At 36.6% G+C, this 12,707-nt stretch overlaps 1 protein-coding gene across 1 annotated transcript in view; it reads right to left on the bottom strand.

The window, feature by feature from the left end:
* Window positions 1–292: 292 nt before the first annotated feature.
* The window catches only part of LOC131160165 (gamma-soluble NSF attachment protein), a 72,473-nt gene continuing 60,058 nt past the window's right edge, over window positions 293–12,707 (bottom strand). The window contains exons 8-9 of the mRNA XM_058115546.1: window positions 1,384–1,513; window positions 293–727 (exon numbers count right to left, since the gene is read on the bottom strand). Coding sequence (XP_057971529.1) covers window positions 626–727; window positions 1,384–1,513 — 232 coding nt within the window. The 3' untranslated portion in view covers window positions 293–625. The remainder of the gene's footprint in view (window positions 728–1,383; window positions 1,514–12,707) is intronic.

Below are 12,707 nucleotides of genomic sequence, written 5' to 3'. Positions count from 1 at the left end.
TTGTTCTTGCAGCACTACAATGAATTTTATAATATAATAATTTATTAAAATAGTTATAATAATTTTATTTTCATTGTCATATATTTCTAAAGTTTTCACTTATTTTTTATATTTTACTATTTTAGTTATATTTTTAAATTACTGTTTGATTTAAAGACAAAAAATGAGTATTTGTGAAATGAAAATTTTAAATTATTTTAAGTATAAAAATATTAATCAAATTTTTGCTTATGATTTTCAGTTTTCATTTACTTTTAACAATAATACTAAACGGCCCAAGTGTCTTGCTACATTGACCAAATACAACAGCAGGAAGCCAATTTTAACACCTATTTTAAAAGGCTGTCGAGCAGGCAAGGTGGCATATATATATATATATATATATATATATATATATATGGCATCCATGAAAGGGAAAATACACAACCAATACAATACCCCACGACTAGACTAGGAGTACCCTTCTCCCTCCCAAATATTACACCACGTAAACATCAAACATACTTCGCAAGCGTAAGCAATAAAAATGAAACAGTACCACACTGAATATTTAGACTAGAGCAATTTTCTTATGTAGCAAATAAAAAATGGTATCAGCTACTAATTATCTTCCAGAGTTGAGAATCTACGTTAGGTCGTCTTCATCCAGCTGCTCTTCCTGCTCGGCTGCATGATTCTTCAATGCACTCACATCACCAGTAGGCAGTTTCCTTGCGAGTCTGATGACCTGCAATCATTTGATTTCAGTTAAAATTCCATCATGACAATGAAAATCATCATCATAATTAGTGGTATTTTCTCTGGAGATGACAAGTGCTACGACGTCTTTCATGGTAAACATTCAGTATCATTTTCTTACTCATTGCAGCACTATACTATGAACAGAAAATCCCACAAGGAAACGCTGCACACTGAAGCTAAGGAAGGAGGCAGCAGCAACCTTGAAAATTTTAGTTATAGATGCATAAATTTTGCAAAAGAAGCACTCTCGTTGAAAAACTCGGATAACTCAATATTCAGGGTCAAACTAAAATCAGACACTACCCGTTCCTGTCAATTAAGTACGGGCTTCCTTGATATATGTTTTGCTGAGATTGTCGTATAAAAAGATGAGATGAGGTAGTAAAGCAACTAAAATCATACAGGAATACCTTTGATTAGATTTGTGGTTTCAGTCAAATAGAATTAGAATAAATAAAAAGATGACTGAACAGCTAGTATGTTTACTGATGCCTAGGAGATTTCAAAATTATGCTCAAGGCTACAAGGACAAAGCATGTCATTCCGCGCAACATGATATATTCAAACCATGCCAACCTCAATTTATCTAAGATAAGCTGATTCAGAGTCAAAAAATAATGCAGTGTATATACGAAGATTTACCATATGGTCAAGATGTGAAATAGTGCTCGATTGGCCCAGATGTTTGATTTCCTCAATGTCACCTTCTGAATAAGCAGAAAGAAGTTTACAAGCACAGCGATTCTGATCACTACTCAAAAAAGCATCAATCCTGCAAAAGATCCAAGAGTATTAAGTTAAACCAGTAAGTATTAATTCTTTAATAAAATTTCACTGTCCAGGGAAGGAGAAAAACAAATGGACATAAATATCCTTGTTTAAAGACTACCTTCAAGTCGTCTATCAGTTTTACAGAGCATTCAAAATCTGAAAAAATTTTATCATTGCCCATACTTGTAGGCCCGTAGACCTAGGAAACTACCAATCCAGTGTAGAAGCAGAAACAACCAGCAAAATGCCGAGATGCTAGACAAGATGGGGAAAAACAAAAAAATAAAACAAAAACAAAAAGAAGGGGGGCAACAAAATGAAGCAAATAGAGGGTTTTGCGCATAGGCCTCAGAAAAACATGGCAATCCAGAGCAAGATCTAAAATCCAGACACCTAGGGGAAAAAAAGACGAAAAAAATGTAGAGATATATATCGTAAAAAAATTCATCAAAGATGGTTTAGCACTGAAGATAAAAAGGAAAAGGGAAAATCATACTGCAATAATAAAATATTAGAAATTCTTTGGATTGGTTCACCTTTAGATCAAATGCCATGTAACCAAGGTTATTAGAGTCGGAGGCTATTAGGATATGACCATAGAAATGAATTTCCAAGATACAAGACAATACCTTTAGGACCTGGGTAACAACTCTGACATGGACATGGATTGTTGTTAGCAATGTCTAAGGAAAAAAGAAAAAGAAAAAGAAATGAAACAGCAGCAGCATACTTCTAATACAATAACAGGAGAAATGAAAAAGGATGCTGAGGGAAGAGGAGATATGTGAGAGGGAGAGGAAGAGAGCCAAGAAACTTTCATTTCCAATTAAGTTTCTAAACAAAATATATTAGTACTTGATCATTGTCACTGAGATTAAAGCTCAATTCCCGAATAATTTCCTAAAAATAGCGAACATCCATAACCTATATTATTTTAGGCAAATAAGAAACACCAAAATATGAAGAACAACAACAACAACAAGCCTTTAGTCTCACTAGGTGGGGACTACATGAATCCTATGCCGTCAATTCACCTGATGGAGAGCTTTTTCCTCTACTAAATTAAGGGCTATTAAATCCTTCCTCACTGCCTCATTCCAAAACACCAAAATATGAAGTGATAGAAAATTGTGACATAACCCCAAAACTAAATCCCAAAACAATTAAATGCTTCAAATAGAATAAAATCCTTAATTTCCTGAATCTTCAACTCTTATTATAAAACTTTCTTAATAGGTGCCACACCACAAGCAGACCACCATCAAATTCCCCTGGTTTAAAAGAATATGGCTCCAAAGAGCTGGACTGCAAGTTCAATCCTAAGAGATCAGGAGTAACCACAACAATCATCTGAAGTGATCACTCCACTGAACTAGATATTGATGAAAATGACTCAGAAGAGGTCATCAAATCATGAACTATCACAACCTCAATCTCATCTTGCTGCTGTGGAAAGTGCTTAGGTACCAAAGAACTTGCTAAGCATTTGAAAGCAAAGTAGCATTGTACAAGCATTCAAAAATGAAGCAGGAAGCTCAAAGGTACCTTAGCAAATTGAAAGTCCCACATATGATGAGCAGAGGATCCCCCCTCCATAGCATGGCTGTTTCTCTGTATTTATTTTTTCATATAGATGAGCATAGGTTTTAAGAGGCATTTGTGAGAGGCAGCTCAGGGTCAGGCAAAGCAAAAATGCTTCGAGGCATTAGTTTAGAGGTGTTTATTCAGAAAGGCTTGTACATACTGGATCTAGGTGTACACATTTTGGTTAAGGCATACACCTTTTATGCAATTATACAGGAGGCATATGCTTCTAAGGAGTCGGGAGGCATTTTTTTGTTTTAACTTAACAAAAGAAAAATAGTGCTTAACATGAAAGGTCAGAAACCTCGACCCTTCATCAACAACTTGCGATTTCTCTCTGAATTTCATATCCAGGCTGTTCTTTTTTTATTTTTTATTATTTAAAAAAAAAAAAATTAACTTCTTGCATCAAGGATTTTTTTCTTTTCTTTTTTTTTTTTTAAAACTTCAATTTGAACAAGACTATTAACTAATTTGAACTGGCATGCTGCTTGCACAAATTTGAACAAACTATTTTCTCTGCTTCTCGCATAAATTCCAGCCAACTTGCTGCTGATCGCGTTCAACAATTATCTAACAATTTAGTTTTGTTCAATTCTCTAACTTGCAGCTGATTGTGTTCTGTAAGTTATAACAATGTCTCAGACTGAGATTGATTCAAAGGTGCAGAGAAAAAATCATTTTGGAAATATATTAAAGAGGTTTAAGAGGAAAAATATTTTAGATGCAAATGTTGTAATCAATCTTGTAGTCCGACTGATATAAGGTTTGAGCATCTAGCTGGCACAAGGGCATGAAACCTTGTCCAAATATTTCTGAAGATGTTAACCAATACAAGACGAGTCTTAAAAATTTTAAAGAAAAGAAAACTAAAAGAAAGGAATTTCTTGAAGAGATTGAGATGGGATTGGGAAGAGGGAGTGAGAGTATTCGTCTCCACCGATAGGAGATTTGGGGCAACAAAAAATGGGGCTGTCTTTAATCCGAGACCAAGAGGTCTAGTGGATTAGTTCACCTCTCCTCAAGCTAAACAATCTACTCCGAATTTAAAGCAAAAGAAAGAAAAGAAAAATGAGATTTGTAGGAAAATTAGGTTCAACAATGCTCATTTTAAGCAAGATGGGTGATGTGTATTAGTTTGTTATGATGGATCGGATTGCTTTTTATAACCCTGGTTTCAAGCCCCTCCTCCCCCTTCCATGTGTGAGATGAGGACATGGATCCATAGAGATGAGCTTGAAGAAACATATAGCAAAGTATTTGAAGGAACAAGCATGCTCTATTATGGTTGATGGTTGGACAGATGAGTTTTCAAGGGTTCTTATAAATTTCCTAGTAAGTACACCAGCGGCTACATGGTTCCTAAAATAAGTTTTTGCATCTAACTGATTCCATAAAAAAAAATGGTGACCTTATGTTTAAATATCATAACAAGGTGGTTGAAAAATTTAATGAGAAGAATGTCAAGCATGCGATTACAAATAATCCAAAGAACATGATTAGTAGTGCAAGAAAGCTTATGGAAAAAAGAGTGAAGTTGTGTTGGACCCAGGTGTTGCACATTGCTTTGATCTTATGTCTGAAGACAATGCAAAATTGAATATCCAAGCAAGCACAAATTTAAAAGCTAAGTTGTGATACTTGTTTATGATCATTCATTTGTTCTAGCAATGATAAGGAAACAATTTGACAACAACCTAAAATGCTTCCCCAGCAGTGACATGGTTTGTTACTGCTTTTTCAATGATTTAAGGCTCTACTTAGACAAAAAACACAAGTATAAGGGCTCCTTCAATTGTCTTGCTTGACCAGCATTTTTGGTCTCATGTTGCTACTGTTATGGAGAATGCTGTCCCACTAGTTTGTCTTCTAAGAGAAGTTGACTACGAGGTGAGATTTCCACATGGTTTATTTATGAGTTGATGGAATTGGCAAACAAAAAAAAAAACCTATAATAGTTTTTAAAGAAATACCAAGAAGTATGGACCCATTTAGAGGAATTTCTAGAAACCAAAATTTAAGACCTTGCTCTACATTCTTGAGTAGGCAAGAACTAAGAAGGAATTTATGAAGTGATCCAACATTTCACCACTTCATGCTTTCATAAAATAAGAATACCTCCTGCATTTCCTGAAGCTCCCGAGAAAATCCACTTGAAATTCTTATGCTGATTATAATCTGATTCATAGATTCTGTTTTAATTTCCTACAAACATACTACATCTCCTCACCAATCCTTGAGAAAGACTTAATCAAAAAGCCCTTTTGATCTGTCATTGTGGCCCTTCACATTCCACGATATCAGTTTCGTCAGAATAGGTCCACTGAAATAACCCAGCTTCTGTAACCTCCACGACGTCTGAGATCCCTCCAACTTTGTCATAATTCACTCTCCAATTGTTTTGAGTTCCCTATTGGCGTCCTTCATCAACCCTTTAGATGCTGTGAGGTATTATTGAAATCCTAAATTGCCTATGGAGAATTGTCATGATTTTGAGGAAGTAAAGAAAGGCATGTACGATTGCAAGGATAGAATGTTGGAATGAAAGGGCAATTTGAGGAGACAAGGCCATTGATTCTAAAATGCAGGGGAACCCGAGTAAAAAATAAAATTAATATACCATTCTTGTTTTAAAATACTATACATATGTTTGGAAAGGGCTTGGATTTGAATTTTTATTGGATTTGGATAAACTATAATATAAAATTATATCGAAATTTGACCAAATCCACCCAAAATGCAAATCCAAGGCCTAAAATTCATGCTCCCAAACGCAGCATAAAGGAATATCATTTGACAATTCTTAGTTCCCATATACATTTCAATTGTCTAGTAGTAGACTGATGGAAGTGTCTGAGGGAAAAAACTACTAAGTTGATACAGTTTCCTATCCATGTTCCTATGTCTCACCTGTCTTGTAGTAGACTAATGGAAGTGTCAGGGGAAAAAATACTAAGTTGATACAGTTTCCTATCCATGTTCCCATGTCTCAACCTCAAAAAATAAAATTGTGCAAAACCAAAGAAAATTAAAGAACCAAAACACAAGAAATTTCCGTGGTTTGGCATTAGGTCTACATCCTCGAGCAATCTAGCAAGAGTTAGTTAATATCAAGGTGTAGAGGAAATACAACTAGAGTTGTTAACACTTTGCTCCCCCACAATTTGTAAAAACCCACAAACCCTTTCCTAACCCAAGTAAAAAAAATAAAAAAAGTGGAGGAAGAACCCAGGTGAACCCCTTACAAACTCCCTCTTTTAGGCTTAAACTTAACACTCTACAAAATAGACCACTCTATCTATATCTTATTCTTACATTGCCATGAGACACCACTCCTTAAATAGACCCAATGTGCATATGTAATGATCAATCATCCAATGAAAAGTATTTACTTGTACAAGTTTCAAATTCCCTTTATTTCTAGCATTTGCACTCTTTGACAAGTGTGATGCATGCATAGCATTTTCAAATGTTCTCACAACACCATTATACATTTTTTTTATACAGATGCTACCCTTGCCATGTTAAATTCTGAGTTGTTTCCCATTGTCATTGTTAATGATTATTTGGTCATTTTAGCATTATCAGTATGTGTTAAAATTTGTGTTAGAAAGAGTAAGGGTGTTATGGTCATTGGTGTTGTACATAAGAGAGAGAACTATCATTGATGTCAGGTCTTTCATTTCACCCAATTATTCAACATGGTATCAAAGCAAGATCCAACCTAAGCACTAAGGTCAAACAAAAACCAAACCCAAAACCTCAATCCTGTTCCTGTAGAAGGATAATCCACACTACCAAAAACCAAAAGCAAAGTCCAGGAGCTGTTGAAAAATATCGTAGTTGTCGAAAAAATCCCAGACAAAAGTGAAAGTAACACCATATATTTTTCAAAAATAACCACATAGCCATCCTCAGAACCTGCTGATCTGCTTCCCTGTAAAATTTCACAGCCGGAGAGTGCACCATGCGCCGCCATGCACTGGTCGGAAGCTGGCAGCTCCAACTCTTTTACACATCGACACATGAGAGTTTTTTTAGCAAGGTTTCTGCTCCCATTTTTCTTTTCCAAAATGTTCGAGAAATACCTCCATGCATCATAATATCAAGTTGTTCATCATGTATTTTGTTCAAAAAATTCAAATTTTTTAATTGTTCAGTTGGAGCACTGTGTTAATGATTGTTCGGTATTGTTAGAGCTGTGTGCTGGTTTCTTGGAGCTGCATGCAATTTTATTTTTATTTTTTTTTAGGTTCTGGAAGCCTTATGGTGGTTTAGTCGTGACTCATGTGTGGTGGATCACCTTGTTCATGGTTGCTCCAATTACTTCAGTGTTGTGTATTGGTTTCTTGGGGCTGTGTCTAAGTTTCTTGGTGCTGTGGCAACCTTGTGCTAATTTATTTGTGACTCATTCATGGTGGGTCACCTTGTTCGGGGTTGTTATAGCAATTAATCTTGTAATCATTGGTCTAAGTTTATGAGTATCGGGATGGAGTCTGAAAATCCCAATAGTATGGTTCCCTTGTTATTCACTTGTTTGAATGAACTGCATACTATGACTATATCAAAAGAGTATTTAAGGTTTCTACAATATCAATCGTCTCAACAAGCATCTAATCACATTGCCACTTATGCCCAGAAAGGTAGTCCTACAATCTGTATGTCATCTAGTATCTCTCCCACTAGTCCTTGGGTTAGCTGCCATTGACAGTATGATAGGTGCAACCAACTTCTTTTCCACCCTCCAGTATTTCAAAAATTTACCTCAAGTTACACTTGCTGATGCTACTATGGTTAAGGGGGTAGGAGTAGTAAATCCTACTCCCTCCATCTCTTTTTCTTCTATTTTATACATTCCTAAATCCCCTTTCAATCTCATGTCAGTTAGTAATCTTACAAAGTCACTAAATTGTTCTAAAACCTTCTTTCTTGATTTTGTGGTTATTTAGGGTCTGAAGATAAGGAAGACACTCGGCATAGGACGTGACACTTGTGGGCTTGACTACTTTGAGTTACTCTCTCCTCCCATTGCCTGCACAACCACCTCTATACCACTTCAAATCCATTGTCGCCTTGGTCATCCATCCTTCGATAAGTTGAAACAACTAAGTTTTGTATCTAATCTTGAGCGCGAGTCTTGTCAATTGGGAAAACATCATCGTGTTCCCTTTGCTTCTTGAGTCAACAAGAAGGTTGTTAGTCCTTTCATGCTAGTTCATTCCAATGTTTGAGGTCCTAATCAAATCACATCGAAGTTGGGGTTCGTTACTTTGTAACAGTGGTTGATGATTATTCTAGGATGGCTCGGTTGCATTTAATGAAAGATCATTCAGAGTTGTTTAATATCTTTTGTGCCTACTGTTCTCAATTACTCGGTTTGATATGTTAGTCAGGATACTTCGTAGTGGTAATGCTAAGGAGTACTTCAATACCCAATTCACTTCTTATAAAAAAAAAAGACATATTCTTGAAGTCACTCATACCCTGTTGTATCAAATGAATTTTCCCCAAAGTTTTTTGGAGTGAATTTGTGCTCACAATTTGCTCCCTCATCAATACAATGCCATCCTCTGTTCCTGGTGCTAAAATCCTATATTCATTCATTCTACCTAAAGCTCCTTTGTTCTCCCTTCCTTGTATATTTGGTTGTGTGTCCTTCGTCCATCAATTAACTCTAGGAATAGATAAGTTGAATCCTCGTGCTATCAAATGTATTTTTCTTGCTATACTCAAAAGAAATGTCGATGTTATAGTCTTACTTTACACCAATACTTTATCTCTACTGATATCACCTTTTTTGAGTCTACATCGTACTTCTCTGTTCCTTGAATTCTATTGACCTTGATGAGTTTGTTCCTCTGCCTTGCCTTCCAAATCCTAACCTACTATTTGTGCAAAACTCCCCCACGTCTTCATCCAATTTCAGCCTTGTCACTTGGACTATCCCAATTTGCTAGTGTTAAAGGTTATTTTAATCCTTTAGTATTATTATTGTGTTAGTAACTTAGTATGTTAATTAGTGAGAGTTATGTAAGGGTATTATGGTCATTAGAATGTATTTGGTTGTAGTATAAACACAAGGAGAGACCTATCTTCAAGTGAGGTCATTCATGTAATCAAAATTTCAACATGGTATTAAAGCGTGATCCAACCTAAACACTATCACACTTTGTTGTTGCCAAAAAACACCTTCTTGTAGCTGCCCTCTTAGATCCACCTCCACCCTTCATTATTTCACGAAACCAACCATATAGGCCAAAAAAAAACCCTCTTAAACCTAACCCTACAAAACCCCATCGCCAGAAAGTTCCCCAAACTGCCATGCGCTGACAGACTGCCCACAATCCCAATCCCACATGCCGGCGCCTGAAAAAGATTTCAGCCACCTTTTTCTAAATTTTTTCCTCCACCATCTGATTCCTTCCCTATAACATGTTATCAAGCTGTTGGGCCTGTTTTTTGCTCAAAATATCCAACCTTTCTTGACCATGTACTTGTGGTAATCTGTTAATTATTGCTCGGTGTTCATAAAGGCTCTTTTGTGAGTAGTTGAAGCAATTGCAGTGTTCATAAGTTGAGTGGTGAAGCTGTGGCAGTGCTAGATCAGTTGGTAAGTGGTTCACCTCATCTGTGGTTGTTTTGGAGCATCACATCGTTTGTAGTTGTCTCAATTAGTTTTGATTATTCTCCTTGTTTAACATTGGAGTGGCTATTAGTTTGTGAGTGTTGGGATAGAGTTCACGAATCCCAAAAACATGTTTTCTTCATTGCTACCACAAGTAACAACTCAAAAGTTGGATGGAAAGAACTGTGTTCAATGGTTTAAGGCTATTCAAGTTTATTTAGCAAGATTAGGAAAATCTAACCACTTGCTCCAATTTGATTATTATGATGAGAAGAGAAAAGAAGTATGGATTCGAAAAGATACCTTGATTGCTTCCCTCTTGTGGAATTCGATGGAGCCCCATATTGCACGTATGAGCATGCATCTAGATACGTATGATCATCCATATGTATGATTATGCCAAGCTTCAATACTCTAGTAACATTATACATATGTATGACCTATCACAAAATTACTTTCAGTTGCAACAAGGAGACAAGCATTGCAAATTATTTTAGAGAGATAAAATGAGGAGCTTAATGTCGTGCAACCCATAACTGCCGACGTTCATGAGATGCAGAAATAAAGGGAGCAAATAACAATTCTTTAGGCTCTAGCAAGCTTGAGTCCCGAGTTTAAGGCAGTCCGGTCCCAAATACTTAGTAGTGCAGAGTTGCCATCATTTCTCAATGTTTATTCTCGCATCCTTCATGCTTCCTTTAGCACATATTCTCCTGCTCTTGCATCTGGCTAGTTCTTTGCCAAACAATAGCAGAAGTTATCGAGGTCGTTCAAGCAGTCGTTGTGGTAGAGATGGACAAGGCAAAGGCACTCCTTGCAAGTGCACTCATTGTTGACAAGGTAATAATACTAAGAGCAGTGTTGGGATCTTCACGTGTTGCCAATGTAGCTACCACCAGCACCACACCTTTGGGGGCAGCCAATGCAACCACCACTGACTCCACACCTTTGGGGCCAAGTGGGGATTAACATATTGTATCTATGTCAAAGGAAGAGTATTCCAAGTTCTAGCAGTATCAAGCATCACAACAAGTTTCTCTTTCCATTGCATCTCTCGCCCAAACAGGTACTCCCACAACATATCTATCATCCAATACTTCTCATCCTAGTCTTTGGGTTATATACTCCACTGCCACTTATCCTACAAATTTACCCTCTGTTACTCTTGCTAATGGATCCATCAATGTTGTCAAGGGAATTGGGGCTATAAATCCCACTTCTTCTATTTCTCTTCCTTCGCTTTTGCATATTCCCAAATTTCCTTCCAATCTTGTGTCTGTTAGCAAGATTAATAAATCCATGAATTTTTCAGTATCATTCTTCCCTAATTTTGTGGTTATTTAGGATTTGAAGACTAAGAAGACAATTGGCAGCGGGCATGAATCTGGTGGACTTTTATCACTTTGAGCTGCTATCTCCTTCAACCACCTACACTGTTGTTGCCTCATCTCTCCAAATTCATTGTCGCCTTAGTCCTTCATTGGAAAAGTTGAAACCTATAGTTCCTTATTTAAGTTCTATATCTAATCTTGATTGTGAGTCTTGCCAATCAAAAAAAACATCATTGTGTCCTTTTTCCTTCCTGAGTCAATAAATAGGCCACAAGTTTCATACCCAAAGCGAGTTTTCAAGAAATTGCTCGAGTTTTAGCAAAAGCTTCTCTCCAGGGTTGTATCGATTGGTTGAAAGGCATGAAAGAGAATGTTGTTTCAGGGGGGGCTGATACCCGTTGGTACCAAATCCAAAGGATTAGTGCACCATTCAAAGCAACATAACAATATTCCTTTGCTTTCATGTCAGTCCATTCTAATGTTTGGGATCGTAGTAGAATTGTGTCTAAGCAGGGTTTCTAGTACTTTGTAACCTTTGTGGATGATTATTCAAGGATGACTTGGCTACATTTAATAAAAGATCGTTCTGAGTTCTTTCATATATTTTGTGCCTTTTGTTCTAAAATAAATACTCAATTTAGTTTGCTAGTTCGAATACTTCAGAGTGATAATACTAAAGAGTATTTCAATACACACTGCTTACATGACTCAATTTGCCATTTTTCAGCAATCATCCTATGCCCACAGTCCTCAACAAAATGGGGTTGCATAGAGAAAAAATACACATATCCTTGAAATCACTCGCACCTTACTTCATCAAATTCAGGTACTTGAAGTGTTTTTGAGTGATGTTGTACTTACTACTTGTTATCTGATCAACAAGATGCATCCTTTATTCTTAGTGGTAAAATTCCCTACTTGATTCTCTTTCCTAATTCACCTTTATTCTCTCTACCTCCTCGTATATTCATCAACTAGTTCATCAACTAACTCTTGGGGTGGATAAGTTCCATCCTTGTGCTATAAAATGTGTTTTGGGGCTACTCATATACTCAAAAGGGATATCGTTGTTATAGTCCTATGCTACACCGCTTCTTTTTTTTCTACAGATGTTACCTTCTTTGACACTACACCTTACTACACCCAGCCCCTAAGTGCCTTTGATCATAATGAGTCTCTTCCTCTGCCTAATATTCAAATTTTAGTTTATTGTCCGCCCAATCAACTACCAATGTCTCCATGTAGTTCAAGTCCTTCTCATAGTTTCGCTTGTTCTAATTTGCAGGTGTATTCACAACGGTGGCTCCAAGGAAGAAAGTCCCCTTTAGCTACTACTACCATGTCTTTGGTTTCCTCATCTAATAATTAGATTTCCTATGATGTTAATCCTCCCATTGCTATCCGGAAAGGTAAACGTACATGTACCCAACATCCCACTTCCAACTATGCTTGGCATGACTTCTTATCACCCTCCTATTATTGTCTTTTTACTGCTCTATCATCTACAGCCCTTCCTAAACCTATTTTGAAAGCCTTAGCCCACTTTGGGTGAAGAAATCATTGGTTGAAGAGATAAATGCTTTAAAAGACAATGGTACTTGGGATCTCTTCCTCCTAACAAGTCTGAGGTTGGTTGTCGCTAGGTATACACCGTG

This window comes from Malania oleifera, chromosome 7 (assembly GCF_029873635.1).
Source record: "Malania oleifera isolate guangnan ecotype guangnan chromosome 7, ASM2987363v1, whole genome shotgun sequence".
Lineage (NCBI taxonomy): Eukaryota > Viridiplantae > Streptophyta > Magnoliopsida > Santalales > Ximeniaceae > Malania > Malania oleifera.
The sequence above is the reverse complement of the archived record's forward strand: the minus strand, read 5'-3'. Positions and strand labels throughout refer to the sequence as shown.